Source organism: Gossypium arboreum, chromosome 10 (genome assembly GCF_025698485.1).
Source record: "Gossypium arboreum isolate Shixiya-1 chromosome 10, ASM2569848v2, whole genome shotgun sequence".
Lineage (NCBI taxonomy): Eukaryota > Viridiplantae > Streptophyta > Magnoliopsida > Malvales > Malvaceae > Gossypium > Gossypium arboreum.
The window spans coordinates 98,950,154-98,970,146 of NC_069079.1; the positions used below are offsets into that span (position 1 = coordinate 98,950,154).

Below are 19,993 nucleotides of genomic sequence, written 5' to 3' on the forward strand. Positions count from 1 at the left end.
AACGAGACTCGTTTTTGTCCAAACCCATTTTTCGGGCCTATATTTTTACCCAAACCCTCCCATTTTTCGAGCGGACCTTCGGGTAAGGTCGGGCCACCCGACCCATGCACACCTCTATTTGCCTTAGAAGCAGGATATAAATTTGAATTAAAATTATAGTAAATAAATTAATCATCCAATAAATTATTAAAATTGCTACTTTTTGTTTCCCTCAAATTATATTTTAGTCACTTATGTTAACATGTTATAATATTTTAATCACTCAAATTACATTTTTGTTACTTATTTTTGAAACGTTACGTTTTAGTTACTTAATTAACATGTTGTAACATTTTAGTCACTAAGCTATTAATTGTCATTAATGGTATTACGGTAAACTGATGTAATACGTTCAAACATCATTTCAAACAAAAATTTTAGCTTAAATTACTCAATTGGTCCCCATATTTTTTCGTTTTGAGCAATTTATTTTTTTCTTTTATGCTCTTTTAACTTTCCTTTTTTTTTCATTCTCTGTTGCTTCTCCCTCTATTTTCCTTCATTCTCCATCTCTTTTAACGTAAAAGAAAAAAAATTAAATTGCTTAAAAAGGAAAAAATATAGGGTTCAATTGTATAATTTAACCTAAAATTTTTGTTTAAAATATTAACTTAACGTGTCACATCAGCTTACAGTTACACTGTTAATAGCAATCAACGCTCAATGACTAAAATGTTACAATACGATAACATAAGTGACTAAAAACGTAACATTTCAAATATAAATAACTAAAATATAATCAGAGAAAAATAAAAGTAATAATTTTAATAGTTTACCATTAATCAATCATCTGAATTAATTGATAATAAATTAAATAGTAAACAAAATTATTATAAAAATTTAAAATAAAAAAATTTCTTATAAAATTAGGGGAAGGTAAAAAAGAAAAAAACACCTGTCAGTTCTCGAAGGGAAGTTGGCAGAGTGTATTTTCTTTGTTGAAAACCAAAATGATTTCTACAATCGTTTAGACTTTTTCTTCCATGTGGTTCCCGATACTGCGTCTCATGAGCTAATCGAACGGTTGGAATTGGCTTGGGCTCATGATTCTTTAACTGCTCTGAAGTTGATCTGTAATCTCAGGGGTGTAAGAGGGACGGGGAAATCTGACAAAGAAGGGTTTTATACGGCGGTGCTTTGGCTTTTCAGTAAGCATCCCAAAACCCTTGCTTTTAATCTTAAGGCGATTTCTGAATTTGGGTATTTTAAGGATTTTCCGGAGATTCTTTATCGGATCCTTGAGGGACCTGAATCGCGAAAGATCCAGAGAATGGAGTGGCAAGATAGAAAGAGAGGGGGGAAAAGGTCCTCCAAGAAAATCAAGAATCGTGGAAAATTCAAGCAAGAAAGTAATGAGAAAGTAGAGGCTTCAGAAAAAAAATTTGAGGGTGTTTTAGAGAACGTAGAGGAAATGGGTAGGGGAATAGATAAGGAGAAAGCTAGAGCTTTGAGGAAAGAGAGGGAGAAAGCGAAAGCGAAAAAGGCTTTCGATAAGTATTATTCTGATTCAAATTATAGGCTTTTGTTTGATTGTGTTGCTGAATTCTTTGCTGATTGCTTGAAATCCGATTTTAAGAAGTTGAATGATGGGAAATTGTTTGCTATCACTTTAGCTGCAAAATGGTGCCCTTCAATTGATTCATCTTATGATAAGGCTACTTTGATATGCGAGGCGATTTCTCGGAGGGTTTTCCCTCGTGAGAGCGAGAAAGAGTTCGAGGGATTGGAGGAAGCGCATTATGCATACAGGTTTCGGGATAGATTGAGGAAACAAGTGCTTGTTCCGTTGCATAAGGCGCTGCAGTTGCCGGAGGTGTACATAAGTGCAAATAAATGGAATTCTCTCCCTTATAATAGGGTGCCATCCGTTGCAATGAAGACTTACAAGGAGTTGTTCAAAAAGCATGACAAGGAAAGGTTTAGGGAGTACCTTGAGCGGGTGAAGACCGGGAAGGCGAAGATTGCTGCTGGAGCGTTGCTTCCCCATGAAATAATCGCGTCACTGGAAGACGAAGATGGAGGGGCAGTGGCTGAGCTCCAGTGGAAGAGAATGGTGGAGGATGTGGGTAAGAAGGGGAAGCTAACGAACTGTATTGCAGTTTGTGATGTTTCGGGGAGTATGTTTGGGATACCCATGGATGTTGCGGTGGCCATGGGATTGTTGGTTTCAGAGTTGAGTGAAGAGCCTTGGAAGGGGAAAGTGATGACTTTTAGTGCAAATCCACAGCTGCATTTGGTTAAGGGAGACAGTCTTAAAGCCAAGACTGAGTTTGTGCGTAAAATGGAGGTGGGTTTTAACACAGATTTTCAGAAAGTGTTCGATGAGATATTAGCGGTTGCGGTGGAAGGAAAACTCAGTGAGGAACAACTCTTAAGGAGGCTATTCGTGTTTAGTGATATGGAATTTGATGATGCCTGTGGCAATTATTCTAAATATATGAATATGGAGAGTGTGTGTAATGATGATGAAGAGAAACCGGATTATGAAGTCATAAGAGAGAAGATGAAAGAGTGCGGGGGTGAGATGTGGAAGACAGATTATGAAGTTATAAAAGAGAAGTTTCAGAAGTGTGGGTACAAAAGGGTGCCGAAGATTGTATTTTGGAACCTGAGGAACTCGTCTTCGACTCCGGTGGTTGCTACTCAGGATGGAGTGGAGTTGGTGAGTGGTTATTCCAAGAATTTGCTGACATTGTTCTTGGACGAAGGGGGAATTGTGAACCCTGAGCAGGTAATGGAATTAGCCATTGCTGGTGGAGAGTACAAGAAGCTTGTCATCCATGATTGATATGTAATACCAAATAGTGGTAAGGTTTTTTTTTTATTTTTTATTTTTTTTCAGAATTATTATAACTAGTTACTTACTGTTTCTTTGGTTATAGAAAAAAATACAGCTGAAATCCAAAGGTTTTGAATAATTACGTCTTCTTTTATTTGTTTAAAAGATTGCTTATCCACTTCATCTTGCCTATCTCATTTTTTTTATTTATATTTTACCCACAATATTTAGTTATATCAATTTAAAGATATATTATTGTTTTTTTAAATGTATGTGTTACGAAGAGCGTTATCACATCGTAACTCCTTAAAATTACATTTGAAATTCTTTGATTTCAGTCAAAATCTTAAATTTAAAATTAAAACCCTAAATATTAAAAATTTTAAACTTAAAAATATTAAATACCTAACTCTAGGAGAGAGAAATGGAATTGGACTTGCTTTCCGTTTCTCACTCTAAAAACAGTACATTCCCGAAATAAATAAATAAAACGGCTCATAAACCTAATTAAAAGAACAGGCATATATGGTTAATTTAGCGGAATTTTAAGTTAAACAAATTAATTTTTATTTTAGAATTAATTTTAACTTGTTCTCGATAAGATGGAAAATTTTGAGTTTAAAAAATTATCTTTTTATTTCCTTTAGTGTTTTTTTAAAAAAAATAGTTTTAGTTTATTTTGGTAAGAGAGAAAGAAAATTGTAGAGATTTTTATAATCAATTTAGTTTTAGAAGAATTACTGGACTTTTATAAGGAAAAACTTGAATATTTTGATGCAATTGAATTATAAGTGAAAGAGTAGATTTTATATTAATAGTTGAATAATTTAATTCATTTGTAAATTTCAGTAATTTTTTGAAAAATAAAAATAAGTAATAAAGTAAGATTATTAAAATGAGTATAGGTAATGAGAATGATTAAAATGATGAAAGTATAGCAATATTAGAAGCCTTTTATTTTATTTCCCAAAATAAGAAAAACAGTTGGGTCTCTTACCTAAAAAAAAAATGGAACAGATTTGTTTGTGCAGGAATTATATGGTTTTATAATATAATTAGATTATAAAAAATGGAACAATAAAGCTGGAAGCAAAGCAAATGGAGAGTGAGATTATCTTTCCAGAATGCGACCATAGCTTTGAATATATTCAATCTCATAGCTGCTCTCTTCTTGCTTTCTTCTCGTACCAGGAACCAACCCAAATGAGGTTTAATGGTTTGTTCTTTGAATGAGATTAAAGCTGTGGGATTTTGAGACATGGTATAGAGGTGAAGGTGGGAGATTTTGTTGTTTAGGGGTTTCGGAAAGCTAAATTAGGGTTTACACACATGCATTCAGAAAGTAGTTTTTGTATGCCTATTTTCATCAACCATCACTCGGAAAAGAGAATCAATTATTAAAAAGGACAGCATCTTGACGCCGCCAACTTTAAAGGTGACCTGTTTCTCAATCATAAAACACAATATGAATTTAGTTTGAGGCAAAGCTTCTTCCATTTTAATTAGTTTGCTGCTAATGAAACAAGTCACAGTAATTCCTTCGTTGCCGTTCGACTAATGGTTATGGATTTTGCAGCTCTTGAAGAATGGCGAAAAAGGAAGATGGAACGAGCTGGAGAAAAATGCTCAAGCTTAACCTCCATTTTATGTGTCCAAAGCATTGGGGTAAGATTTGGGAAATTATTGATAGGTTATAAGAATACTACTTGTATACATGTAGATACAACCAATACTATTAAAAAGAATTAAATAAATTTAAATTGTAATAGAGTTAGTATTTATTATATAAAATAATATCTTAAATTTCTTTTCCATTATGACTTAATTTGAAACAAAAATTACATTTACAGAACTATAAAAATTTAAAAATATTTAAAAATATTAATTACATTACTCAATAATTGATATTTTTAAATAATAAATATTTAACTCTGTTCCAATCACATGCGATTTGATACTTTTTAATAGTATAAGAATTGATCCATTTAATAATTGAGGATTACTTTGATTGTATTCCTATAATACGTACATTCACGAAATAGTTACAATAAATACAATAATGTAAAATTTCCATTAAATTTTTCTAACTTTTGGTATTATAAAAAGTACCAACAATGTAAAATAAAATTTTCAAACCCATGACATTGTAACAATATCAGAAGAATCCTATAAACAAGCCAAAGATGAACAATGAACTTTGTAAAAAGAAGAAACCTTTTACTTTCATAAATGGGTCATTTAATGTGAAAGACAATTTTGTTGGAAGCGTTCTGAAGTTTAGTTTTATTGAAATGGGATAAATTTTAAAATTATATATATATTATAGTTTGATATGTAATTATATATATAAATTTTGATTTTGTATAATTTTATACATAAAATTTTGGTTTGATTCAATTTTATAAATTATTAACACAATTATTGATATAACATCATTTTATGTTTATATATTGCATACATAAATAATTATATTTATCTAATATAAAAATAACTTGAGGTATTTATTTCTTTAAATGTGCATGTCAAAATTAAAATTTCAAGTATATATTTGAATCACAAATAGAGTTCCATGTGTATAATCGCTTTTGAATTAAAGTTCATATATACAATTACATACTAAATAAAATCATGTATAATTTTGAGATTTATCCTACTAGATAAACTTTTCGAGTTAAATTAACTGATTTTAAAGACTTTTCGAGTTAAATTAACTGATTTTAAAGTTAAGTTAAATTACAATTGGATTTTAAAATTTGGGTTGATTTAAGAGTTAAATTGGATTTATTTGTAATTTTACTTTTGAGGTAAGTTAAAGCTGATCCAGGTTCTTTGCTCACATTAAATTGATTTATTATTGAACTCACTTTGATTAGATGGTTGGTTTGATTCAAGGCCAATTTTCCAGTTTGAAGCCCAAGAATATAGTCAACCCTAAATTCAGTTTTGAATCCTGTTTTGTATTGCAATTCAATCATATTTTAAGCTTCGGTTTTAGCAACTTTAAAATGATATTTGTTCAAAGCCCACTTCATTAGTAGAGGACGTTGATAATTTCTCTTTGCAATTTAAACTTAAATTCTTCCAACATTGAATGCAATCTATGTTTGTCTCGTATTTTCCATTTTTATGAGCTTGTGAGCTTGATCATGTTGATAATGCGACAAGTGTTATACAATCAATTGAGGAACTGTCACTCAAGTTCTTCTCAGTTGTAAATCATTCTAAGCTCGAAAATAGTGTACCAATCAAAGACATTTCCTTTCAATAACCAAACCAACTGTTTCACCATGAGATCTCTATCAATATTAGCACTATTACAAGTTTCCATGCTGATGTAGATTTTCTTTGCCATTAAACTATTGGAATTTCGGAGATTGATCAATTTTAGGCATTTTCAAATGATCAGTCTTCTGAGTGTAAAGCTTTAGGTGTGTTTATGAATACAGAGCAACATTTTCAACTTAATCTTTGATGACCTTATTGATGAGCTCCTTGAGTTGATCTAAATAAACATTTTGAAGTCCTCATTCAATGACTTTAGTTTCACTTACAGAGTTTGATGTTGAACTTTCTTGGTAGGAGTTTGGTTGTTTCCACTTAAATGTTCAATTTGAGCCATCGTGAAAACATCTTTATCATCCATTCCTTTAATGCTTGTTGCAATAGATTCCATAGCTTTTGCAAGAGAAGCCATTGGTTCTTCCAATGTTGTGGCACCAATTTTTATAACATTCAACACTTTAAAATTTGGTTTAGCAGGAAATGTCCGAAGGAAAATGCGCTCAGTTCTCATCAATATATAGTCGAAGTAACCTATACTCAATCTATCCTATGGCAAGCCAATTATATCTAATTAGCCCAAATAGTTAATAAGGTAACTAATAATCCAATTTTATTATATAGCTTGATTCACATTTTATCGTTTTCAATTCATAATCCAATTCATCATTTTATAACATAACATAACATAACATATTTCAACTCAATTTCAAATTAAACACCATAAATCATTAAGCTATGTTATTTTTCATTCTATTCAATTTAGTCCTCTATCTCGATAACCAATCACAATCATATCAATTCCAAATAATCATTTTTGACTTACTTCAATATTACACTATGCAAAACAATATAAATATGCAACAATTATAGTGATTCGAATTATAACAGCCCATTTTTAGAGAAACCGAAATAGTGGTTTCGGGACCACAAATTCAATTTCGAAAAGAAAATTTATTTTAATATTATTTTATGGTCTGTAATATGATAATAATGTTGTGTGAAAATTTCGTAAAGAAATTTATCAATTATGTGCTTAATTGTGAAAAGGATCAAATCGAATAAAATGCAAAAGTTAAATTCTAATAGCTAAAAGGAACAAATAGCTATGGAATTCAAAAATTGAGGTCCTTATATGGTAATTAGACCATTAATGAAAAAGTAGTAGATATTTTTGGATGATTCGTCCATGGAAAATTAGAAAAAGGCTAAGGACTAAATTGGAAAGTGATAAAATCAAAAGATAATAAATAATTAAATAGAAATAAAAATAATTTTATATTATATTCTTCCCCAAATATTCCATGGAAACCGTAGGAAAGAGAAAGCAAGCTTTCTTGGCCAAATTAGGTAAGTATTCAAGCCCCATTTTTAGTAATTTTTATATTTTTGAAACCGGGATAACTTAATCTATCTATTTGGGGGATCAATTTGAAAAGTTATCAAACTATAGAAATAATGTCATGGATGAATATGCTGAAAATTTGAAATTTATGGTAGAATATGAAAGGTTGTTGATAGATAAACAACTTTTACAAAGTGATTTTTGATGAAAACATGATTTAGGGGCTAAAATGTAAAGTTGTGAAAATTGAAGAAAAATTATGAATTTTATAGAATACATGTTCTGTAAATTTTATATTGTATTTTTGGTTAGGCTTGGAATAAGGAGTAAATTGCTTAAATTTTATTTTTCGAGCCTAGGGATGAAATCGTCATTAATTAAAAGTTTAAAGGCAAAATGGTAATTTTGCCTAAGATGTGAGTTGGACTGAATTGAGTTTAAATTGTATTAAATTGATGTTAAATTTACTCGTATAGATCAGGATAGACCAAATTTGGAGTTAGAACGAGGAAAAGAAAAAAATATCGGATTAGTAGATTTTACGTATACGAACATTTGTCGAGGTAAGTTCATGTAACTAAATTGTGTATATTTCTATGCTTGAATTTAATGTTGTGTTTGTGAATTGTATAAATATCATATATATATGACATTGAAAACATATCTGACAAAGCCCGATCAATGATAATGCCCGATAAATGATAAATGATAAAAATGTTACTTTTATACTTGAAATGAATGTGAAATGTGTTTATTTGAATTATATGAATGTTATAGATGTATGAAATAATTACATGCCTGTTAATGCCTGAAAAATGTTAAACCCTGTTTCAATAAATGAAAATCGATGTATAAGTGTGATTTCCCTTATTGAATGAAGTCTTGCATTTGTTGTTAATTGGATTTAGCTCAGATGAGTAATCCTATTGACCTCATTACGGAAAGGATTTAGCCTGGACTGGTAATCTTAATATAAGTCCTCTCGAGCATATGTTATGGATTGGATTTAGCCCGGACGGGTAATCCAGATCAAGCTCTTTAGAGCATATGTCATAAAAAGGATTTAGCCTGGACCGGTAATTCTGACTAAGCTCTATTGAGTAAATATATATTGGAAACAGGATTTAGCCTGGACTAGTAATCTTGTTGTATACATGTGTGGCTCGAGAGTGTACTCTCTGAGATAGTACGTTGTGGGTATCATTGGACATGAATTGATGGATCCTAATTTGTACACCTCAAGTGTACTACCTGTGTATCCATCGATATTCCCAATAAATTCAACGGGTAAAAATCTAGACATGAGAAAATATTAATAAGAAATGGGATATTACACATATCTTCCTGAAATACATGAAATGATAATACATGATAATTGATATATGGAAACATGAGATGATGATATTTGTACACGGAATTTATTTGATGAGTATGTTCATCCTTGATTATAGATTTGTACACCTTAAGTATACTACTCGTGTGAAATTGATATTTCGAATTAGAGGAGTTAAGTTCTGACATAGAATAATCTAAACTCGAGATGAATTGTTATGAAAATATACTTGTAATATAAAGATATGATTTATACGTGTTGTAACAGCCCAAATTTGGGGTTAGTCAAAATAGTGGTCTCGGGATCACAAATCTAGAGTTTAATAAATTATTTTATTATTAAATTGATGTTATGGCATGTTTATAAGAGTGCATGAAAAATTTGATGGATTAATTTTAGCATTTATGAGCCCAATTGTGAAAAAAGACTAAATCGCATAAAGTGCAAAAGTCTTGAATTGATAGCTAAAGGTGTTAAATAGTTAGAGAACCAAAATTAGGGGTCTTTAAAAGGCAAATAGACCCTTGGAAGAAGGCATAGCAGGCCATAGAGTCAAAGAGGAGACAAACTTGTCAAAATTAGGTGAGTTGGTGACCAATTTTGACTAGTTTAAAAATAAAATAAAGGGAAATGATATCATTTTTTTTCTCCACCGAATATTCAGAAAAATTAAGGGTTTGAAAGCTTGAAAAATTTTAGCAACTCATTCCTCTTGCAAGTAAGTGATTTTTATAACTTTTCTTGAATATTTTTGTACTTTTAAGACCCTTGAAGCATAAGCTTTCTAATGGGGGAACTATTATGCAAAACGATTAAGAGTCTAGGGTTTTGCCATGAAAGGATTTATGATTTTTTCTGAATTTTTATGGAAGAAAATGAGTCTTGTGTGTCTTATAAACAACTTTGTGAAAGGTGTAAGCATGAAAACACTAAAAAGACTACACTGCATAAGTTGTAAAATAGATGTTAAATATGTAAAATGGTGGGAATTTAGAGTTTCTACAAGAGCAAAAAGGGTTCAGCTAGACTTAAGATGTGAAGAAATTCGATAAAAATTGATTTTCAGGCTTAAGGGTAAAATGGTCATTTTGCAAGAGTCTAGAGGCAAATTGGTTATTTTTCCCAATTAAGAATTTTAGAGAGCCTAGATTTATAAAGTGACTAAATAATTGCATTTTTCTATTATAGATCAAGAAATATTGAATTCGAACCTAAATCGAGGAAAAGCCAAGTAAATCGACTAAATCGACTAGTCGCCACATTTTGTAATCTGAGGTAAGTTGTATGTCAATAATACAACTACATCATTGATGTATATGTGTTGAATTGTATTTGAATTAATATAGCATGAATTGCTTGATTTTGAAATTGAAAAAGTATGATGATAATAGAGATGGTAAAGTTCCCGTTCGAACCTAAGGAATATATCGGATATTCACGCCATAACATATGGGTTATTGTGGGCAAGTGTAAGACATGTCTGGGACATGCATCAACCACATTATGAGAGCCAGTGTAAGACCATGTCTGGGACATGGCATCGGCATCGAGACAGGTGCTAGTGTAAGACATGTCTAGGACATGCATCGGCCTCGAGACGTAAGCCAGTGCAAGACATGTCTGGGACACGCATCAGCTATAAGATGATAGTCAGTGTAAAACCATGTTTGGGACATGGCATCGACATGAGATATGAGCTAGTGTAAGACCGTGTCTGGGACATGGCATCGGCACCTTACCCACGTTTGAGGCTTAATACATATCTGGTAGTGTTCTGAATGGTCTAACGATGGGTATTATGACCTTAAGTTAATGAGCATGGCATAACTGTGTTGTGAGTGGTATAGGTTCCTATTTGAAATGTATGAGATATAACCTCGATATATGCTATGAGATTTATATGGATAGTGATGAGTAAGTTATGCTTGCGCCTACTTTTGTGTTATGAGCATGTTAATGAATGGTAAATTGTTGTTGTATATTTATTTATATGCAACTTACTAAGCTTTATGCTTATTCCCTCTCATTTCTTTTTTCTTATAGTGCCGCCTATCAAGCTCCAGGATCAACAGAAGTCAGAGATATCGATCACACTGTCAATCGAAGAATTCAGTATAGTTTGATTTATATTTTGAATATGGCATGTATAGGGAATTAGACTTATGTTTTGTGTTAATATTAACTTGGCCAAATGTATTGGCTTGGGGTAAATCCCTCATTTTGCATTAAGCCTTAAATGATGGCTAATGTTCATTTTGATTTATATTGACTGTTGTCTATTGTGGATGATTTGGTTGCTTGAGATAGTCTTATATTGGATTTGGTGGTTATTGTGTAGGTTATGTAAGTAAGGGTGGCAAAGGGACTTGGTAAATAGCCTTATATTGTTCACACGGGTAGACACACGAGTGTGTGTCTAAGCCGTGTGTCACATATGGCCAGCCCCATGGACGTGTTGTCCAGCCGTGTGTCCCCTACATGTAAAAATTTCAAGTCAGTATGAATGGTAGTAAACACACGGGCAGAGACACGGCTGTGTGTCTCAACCTTGTGAGGGACACGGCCTAGCACACGGGCGTGTGCCTTAGCCGTATGACATTTTGGATATGCTGACGTCAGAAACAGAATGTTCATGTTTTTGTACACGGGCTAAAACATGGGCGTGTCATGGTCGTGTAAAGGACACGGGCCAGGGACACGAGCGTGTGCCAGGTCGTATGAAAACCCTTGTAATTGTGTATTTAGAATTAATTCCATACGGGTGAAGAACACGAGCGTGTCCTTGTATTGCTTAGGCTATATGAGCCATACGGGCCATCAACACGACCATGTTGAAAAGGCACACGGGCGTCTTGCCCTTCTACACGGGCGTGTATCCTGTTTCAAAGTCAAATTTTCTATAGTCGGTTTAAGAACCTGGGTTGATCCTGAATAGTTTTTGATGGTCGATTTGGGTTTTGTAGGCCCATAATAAAAAGTTTAAAGTAGAAATTGAAAAATTTCTAAAATGGACTAAGTCCTGACAACTTGAGGAACACTTGTGTGCATGAGACCGAGTTAAGTAATGCCTCGTATTCTGCTCCGGTGTGAGTTACGAGTACAGAGTGTTTCATTTAGTGGTATCAGATCTATGATTTAGTCAGTTCTAGGACTAACCTAGCGAGAGTAAGGGTCTAGCTATACATGCCATAACTGTATATTGATAGTGTGACAACTTCTAATGATTATAAATTGTATTTTCTATATAGTAAATGGTTCCTGATAGAGCCATGGCAGATGATGTAGAGAGTAACGCGCCGGCTCCAGTCGAGGGGATCGCGCCAGTTGAGAGTGAGCCCGTGATTATGGGCCAAGACGGAGGGATTAGAGAAGCCTATCTCCGAATGATGGACGCTTAGTACACGGAGTTCGTTCATGCGAATCTGAACACTCCACCTTTCCCACCTCCTCCGATTCCTCAGTATGCCCTAATAGCTCCACAAGGCGCAGACGTGTTTAGGAGAGAGAAGCCTCCGGTAGAGAAGATCCGGAAACAAGAGGCCGAGGAATTCCTGGCTAACATAGATGACGACCCAGAGAAAGCTGAGTTTTGGTTAGAAAATACCATCAGAGTGTTTGATGAACTATTGTGTACGCATTAGGAGTGCATGAAGTGTGTAGTATCGCTCTTGCGAGATTCAACCTACCAGTGGTGAAGCACTCTCGTGTTTATGGTACCGAGAGAGAAAGTAACTTGGGAATTCTTCCAGGAATAGTTTCGAAAGAAGTATATTAGTCAGAGGTTTATAGACCAAAAGAGGAAGGAATTTTTAGAGTTAAAGCAAGGCCGTATGACAGTAGAGGAATATAAACGTAAGTTTGTGAGGCTTAGCAAGTATGAGCGGGAGTGTGTATCTACAGAAGCTACCATGTGTAAGAGGTTTGAATACGGCCTCAATGAAGATATCCGAGTTTTTGTCGGCATCTTAGAGCTGCAGGAATTTGTAGCACTTGTTGAAAGAGCCTGTAAGGTCGAAGAGCTAATTAAAGAAAGGAGGAAAGCGGCTTTTAAGTTGCGGGGTATAAAGAAAAGATAGATAGAGAAGTCACATCAGTCCTCATTAAAAGGATCAAGAGAGTTCACGACCCGATCGAATGCTTCGATAGGGTTCTCGAATAGAAATAAAAACATACAGAACATGGCATCTAAAGTTCAGACCGCTTCTGTAGCGAGCGTCAGTAGTGTTCGGCCAAATAAGCTTGAATGTTCACAATGTGGTAGGTGTCATTTCGGTGAGTGCCGAGGGAATGAAAGGAGCTATTTCAAATGTGGATCATTAGAACATTTCATCTGAGACTGTCCTGAAATGGAAGAGAGAAAGAGAGAAAAAGCAAGGAGCGAAGGCAAGTAGTGCTCCTTCGAGGGGTAGACCACAAAAGAACTTTGGAAGTGGGGCTACTAGTAGGGGTGCACCCAGAGATGCTGCAGTGAGGTCCGAGGGCAGAGCGCCTGCAAGGACTTACACTATTCGTGCCCGTCAAGAGGCAGAGTCTCCTGACGTGATCACGGGTACCTTTTCTATCTATGATATATCTGTCATTGCTTTAATTGATCTGGGGTCTACCCACTCTTATATTTGTATGAATTTGATGTCTAGTATAAACATGATAGTAAAGTCCACTGAGTTTGTGATAAAAGTGTCCTTTAGGCAGACATGTACTAGTAGATCAAGTGGGTAGAAATTGTCCTTTGACAATTAGGGGTCATTGTTTTCCGGCCAATTGATGTTGTTGCCGTTTAATAAATTTGATATAATCCTTGGGGTGGATTGGTTGGCTTCTCATAGTGTTGTAGTGGACTGTGGGGGAAAAGTTATCAAACTAAAATGTGAAGATGGAAATGCCATTCGGGTTGGACTAGATGAATTGGATAATTTACCTATAACGATATCGTCTCTGACTGCTAAGAAATATTTGAGAAAATGATATGACGTTTACCTAGCTTTTGTGCTTAATACCTAAGTATTTGAATTGAAGATAGAATCATTACCAGTGGTTTGTGAGTTTACAGACGTGTTTCTGGAAGAATTACTCGGATTACCTCTAATGAGGGAAGTTGAATTTGGAAACGAGTTCGTCCCTGGTACGGCACCTATCTCGATCGCTCCGTATAGGATAGCTCCAACATTATTGAAAGAATTGAAGGCTCAGTTGCAAGAGTTAACGGATAAGAGCTTTGCGAGACTGAGTTTTTCATCGTAAGATGCTCCAATACTTTTTGTAAAAAATAAAGATGGGTCGATGAGGTTAAGTATCGACTATAGACAGCTTAATAAAGTAATAATGAAGAACAAGTATCCTTTGTTAAGGATCGATGAGCTGTTTGATCAGTTAAAGGGAGCCACTTTATTTTCCAAGATTAACTTGAGGTCCGGATACTACTAGTTAAGTGAAAGAGGAAGATGTACAGAAAACTGCGTTTCGAACGAGATACGGGTATTATGAGTTCCTCGTCATGCCCTTTGGTTTGACTAATGCCCCGGCGGTGTTTATGGATTTGATTAATTGTATTTTTCGGTTTTATTTGGATAAGTTCGTAAGTGGTATTTATTGACGAGATACTGATTTACTCGTATGATGAGAGTGAGCACACAGAGCATTTGAGAATGGTTCTACAAACTTTGAGAGATAACCAGCTTTACGCCAAGTTCAGTAAGAGTGAATTTTGGCTTAAAGAGGTCAGATTTTTAAGGCACATTGTGTCGAGTGACGGGATCAGAGTTGACCCAAGCAAGATCTCGGCAGGAATGTAATTGAGGTTCCAAGCTTTTTGGGTTTGGCTGAATATTATAAACGGTTTGTAAATGGATTCTTTATGATAGCTACACCGATGACAAGGCTACTGCAAAAGGATGTCAAGTTTGAATGGACAGAAAAGTGCCAACAGAGTTTCGAGAAATTAAAGGTTTTGTTGTCTGAAGCCCTAGTGTTAGTGCAACCTGAATCGGGCAAGGAGTTTGTGATTTATAGCGACGCCTCCTTGAATGGTTTAGGGTGCATGCTTATGCAAGAGGGTAAGGTCATAGCTTACACTTCGAAACAGTTAAAGCCACATGAGAAAAATTACCTGACGTATGATTTAGAGTTGGCGACCATTGTATTCGCGTTGAAAATTGGGAGACACCATCTATATGGTGAGAAGTGTCGGATGTTCACCGATTACAAGAGCCTTAAGTACTTGATGACTCAAAAGGAGTTGAATCTAAGGCAACAACGATGGCTAGAACTAATAAAGGATTATGAGTTGATTATCGAATACCACCCGGGAAAGACGAACGTTGTCGCTGATGCATTGAGTAGAAAATCATTATTTGCATTGAGAGCAATGAACGCCAATTTGGCCTTGTCCGAAGATGGTTCAGTTCTAGCAGAGTTGAGAGCTAGACCGATGTTTCTACAAGAGATTCGGGAAGCTGAGAATAACGACAGTAATTTGCAAGCCAAAAGAACTCAGTGTGAGTCGGGTATCGAGTCAGATTTTTGTATTGGTACCGATGGATGTATAATGTTTAAAGATAGAGTTTGTGTACCTAAGGACAGCGAGCTTATTCGGAGGATTCTATAAGAGGCGCATAGTGGTTGTTTGTCCGTCCACTCGGGTAGTGTGAAAATGTACAATGACCTTAAGAAAATGTACTGGTGGTCAGGAATGAAAAGAGACATTTCAGAGTTCGTTTCTAAGTGTCTAGTGTGTCAGTAAGTGAAGGCTGAACACCAGGTACCTTCGGGTCTACTTCAGCCTATCATGGTCCCGGAGTGGAAGTAGGATCAGATTACTATAGATTTTGTGACGAATTTACCGGTAACCCCAAGGAAAAAGGATACTGTTTGGTTAGTAGTGGATAGGCTAACAAAGTCGGCACATTTTATACCAGTGCATACCGACTACTCCCTTGAAAGATTGACTAACTTATACGTATCTGAGATCGTGAGGCTTCATGGAGTGCCGTTATCGATTATTTCAGATCGAGACCTGAGATTTACCTCAAGGTTTTGGAAAAAGTTACAAGAAGCATTGGGAACAAAGTTGAGTTTTAGCACAGCATTTCACTCGCAAACCGACGGCCAGTCAGAAAGAGTGATTCAGATTTTAGAAAACATATTGCGGTGTTGTGTTCTTGAATTTCAAGGTGGTTGGGAAAGGTACTTGCTATTGGTTGAATTTGCCTACAACAACAGTTATTAGACAAGTCTGAGAATGGCGCCTTATGAGGCTTTTTATAGGCAAAAGTGTCGAACGCCCTTATATTGGACCGAGCTCAGAGAGGGTCAAATTCATGGGGTAGAATTAGTCAAAGAGACTGAAGAGAAAGTTAAAGTGATTCATGACTGCTTGAAAGCCGCCTCGGATAGACAGAAATCCTACGCGGATTTGAAACGAATAAGGTATTTTTGAAAGTGTCCCCATGGAAGAAAGTCCTCAGATTTAGTAGAAAAGGCAAGTTGAGTCCTCGTTTTATATGACCTTATGAGGTTATCGAGAGAATAGGACCGGTTGCCTATCGATTGGCTTTGCCACCAGAGTTGGAAAGGATTCACAATGTATTTCATGTATCCATGCTACGTCAGTATAGATCAAACCCTTCGCATGTGATTGCGCCAACAGAGATTAAAATTCTTCCGGACATGACTTATGCCGAAAAGCCTGTCAAGATTTTGGCTCGAAAAGTCAAACGGTTAAGAAATAAGAGTATTGTACTCATGAAAGTTTTGTGGCAGAGACATGGAGTCGAGGAAGCCACATGGGAACCTGGTGAGACTATGAGGGATCAGTACCCGAACTTATTCGCCGGTAAGATTTTCGGGACGAAAATCTCTAAGGGGGGAGAATTATAAAAGCCCAAATTTGGGGATAGTCAGAATAGTGGTCTCGGGACCACAAATCCAGAGTTTAATAAATTATTTTATTATTAATTGATGTTATGGCATGTTTATAAGAGTGCATGAAAATTTTGATAGATTAATTTTAGCGTTTATGAGCCCAATTGTGAAAAAAGACTAAATCGCATAAAGTGCAAAAGTCTTGAATTGATAGCTAAAGGTGTTAAATAGTTAGAGAACCAAAATTAGGGGTCTTTAAAAGGAAAATAGACCCTTGGAAGAAGGCATAGCCGGCCATAGAGTCAAAGAGGAGACAAACTTGTCAAAATTAGGTGAGTTGGTGACCAATTTTGACTAGTATAAAAATAAAATAAAAGGAAATGGTATCAATTTTTTCTCCACCTTCTTCTCCATCGAATTTTCAAAAAAAATAAGGGGTTGAAAGCTTGAAAAATTTCAGCAACTCATTCCTCTTGCAAGTAAGTGATTTTTATGACTTTTCTTAAATATTTTTGTACTTTTGAGACCCTTGAAGCATAAGCTTTCTAATGGGGGTACTATTATGCAAAATGATTAAGAGTCTAGGGTTTTTTCATGAAAGGATTTTTGATTTTTGCTGAATTTTATGGAAGAAAATGAGTCTTGTGTGTCTTATAAACAACTTTTGTGAAATGTGTTAGCATGAAAACACCTAAAAGGGCTACATTGCATAAGTTGTAAAATAGATGTTAAACATGTAAAATGGTGGGAATTTAGAGTTGCTATAAGAGTAAAAAGGGTTCGGCTGGACTTAAGATGTGAAGAAATTTAATAAAAATCAATTTTCGGGCTTAAGGGTAAAATGGTCATTTTACAAGAGTTTAGGGGTAAATTGGTCATTTTCCCAATTAAGAATTTTAGAGTGCCTAGATTTATAAAGTGACTAAATAAGTTCATTTTTATATTATAAATCAAGAAATACCAAATCCGAAACTAGACCGAGAAAAAGCCAAGCAAATCGACTAAATCGACTAGTCGCCACATTTTGTAATCCAGGGTAAGCTGTATGTCAATAATACAACTACATCACTAATGTATACGTGTTGAATTGTATTTGAATTAATATAACATTAATTTCTTGATTTTGAAATTGAGAAAGTATGATGATAATAGAGATGGTAGAGTTCCCGTTCGAACTTATGAAATATATCGGATATTCATGCCATGACATATGGGTTATTGTGGGCTAGTGTAAAACATGTCTGAGACATGCATCAGCTACATTATTAGAGCCAGTGTAAGACCATGTTTGGGACATGGCATCGGCATCGAGACGAGTGCTAGTGTAAGACATGTCTAGGACATGCATCGGCTACGAGATGATAGTCAGTGTAAGACCATGTCTGGGATATTACTTTGGCACTTTACTCACATTTGAGGCTTAATGCATATCCGGTAGTGTTCTGAATGGTCCAACAGTGAGTATTATGACCTTAAGTTAATGAGCATAGTATAACCATGTTGTGAGTGGTATAGGTTCCTATTTGAAATGTATGAAATATAAGCTCATTGTATGCTATGAGATTTATATGGATAGTGATGAGTAAGTTATGCTTGCTCTAACTTTTGTGTTATGAGCATGTTAATGAATGGTAATTGTTGTTGTATATTTATTTATATGCAACTTACTAAACTTTATGCTTACTCCCTTTCCTTTCCTTTTTTCTTATAGTGCCACCTATCTAGCTCAAGGATCAACGAAAGTCAGAGATATCGATCACACTATCAATCGAAGCATTCGGTATAGTTTGATTTATATTTTTGAATATGGCATGTATAGGGAACTAGACTTATGTTTTGTGTTAATATTAACTTGGCCAAATGTGTTGGCTTGGGATAAATCCCTTATTTTACATTAAGCCTCAAATGATGGCTAATGTTCATTTTGATTTGTATGGATTGTTGTCTATTGTGGATGATTTGGTTGCTTGAGATAGTCTTATATTGGATTTTGTGGTTATTGTGTAGGTTATGTAAGTAAGGGTGGCAAAGGGGCTTGGTAAATAGCCTTATATTATCCACACGGGTGTGTGTCTAGGCCGTGTGTGACACACGGCTAGCCCATGGGCGTATTGTCCAGCCGTGTGTTCCCTACACATAAAAATTCAAGTCAGTATACATGATAGTAAACACACGGGTAGAGACATGGTTGTGTGTCTTAGCCGTGTAAGGGACACGGCCTAGCACAAGGGCGTGTGCCTTGGCTGTGTAACATTTTAGATATGTTGACGTCAGAAATAGAATATCTATGTTTTTGCACACGGACTAGGACACGGGCGTGTCATGGCCGTGTGAAGGACACGGGCCAGGGACATGGGTGTGTGCCAAGCCGTATGAAAACCCCTGTAGGTGTGTATTTAGAATTAATTCTATACGGGTGAAGGACACGAGTGTATCCTTGTATTGCTTAGGTCGTGTGAGCCACACGGGCTATCAATACGACCATGTTGAAAAGGCACACGGGCGTGTTGCCCTTCTACACGGGCGTGTATCTTGTTTCAAAGTTAAATTTTCTATTTTTCAATGGTCAATTTGGGGCTTGTAGACCCATAATAAGAAGTTTAAAGTAGAAATTGAAAACGTTATAAAATGGACCAAGTCTTGACGACTTGAGAAACGTTTGTATGCATGAGACCGAGTTAGGTAATGCCTTGTATTTCGCTCCGGTGTGAGTTACGAGTACGGGGTGTTTCACGTGTTATATGGATACGTGATATGGAAAGTATATATATTCAGAAATCTGATTGTGTTGAGCCCATATATGTTTCTTGATGTTATTATGAAATATATGACTAACAAGGGCAATGAGGATATGTGTAGGGCATGAGATGAAATTGATTGAATGTGCCTTACATGTTTATCTTGCAATACAATGAATGGTAAGTTAAGCACCATGTTATATGAACTTACTAAGAATTATATGCTTACTTAGTTTTATTTCCCTATTTTATAGTAAATTGGAAGCTCGTTGGATTGGAAGCTTGGCAAAGATCACTCACACTATCCATCTGCTCATTTCGGTACATATGGTAAAACAATTGTGGTTATAATGGCATGTATAGGTTAATTGGTCATACTAGCATGTAAATGTAAATGATTATTGTAATCTAGCCATTAGAATGGCTAGTGATGATTATGTATTGATATCTATACACATATTAAGACTATTTCATGGTGATAACATAAGTGTTTATTATTGATTGATTGAGAAAGGTTAAACGAGTATGCTTAATAAGGTAAGATTAAAAGTATGAAAGCATGTAGTGACATACCATGTTAAATGGTAAAATTAACTTGATTAAAATGCTTGGATTGGTTG

At 35.0% G+C, this 19,993-nt stretch overlaps 1 protein-coding gene across 1 annotated transcript; it reads left to right on the forward strand.

Annotated features, from left to right (window-relative positions):
- The first annotated feature begins 361 nt into the window (after nucleotides 1-361).
- On the forward strand, nucleotides 362-2,983 carry LOC108455460 (uncharacterized). Its single transcript, XM_053020292.1, has 2 exons — nucleotides 362-372; nucleotides 925-2,983. The coding sequence occupies exons 1-2, from the start codon at nucleotides 362-364 to the stop codon at nucleotides 2,825-2,827; spliced, it is 1,914 nt and encodes a 637-aa protein (XP_052876252.1). The 3' UTR covers nucleotides 2,828-2,983.
- Nucleotides 2,984-19,993: the final 17,010 nt, after the last annotated feature.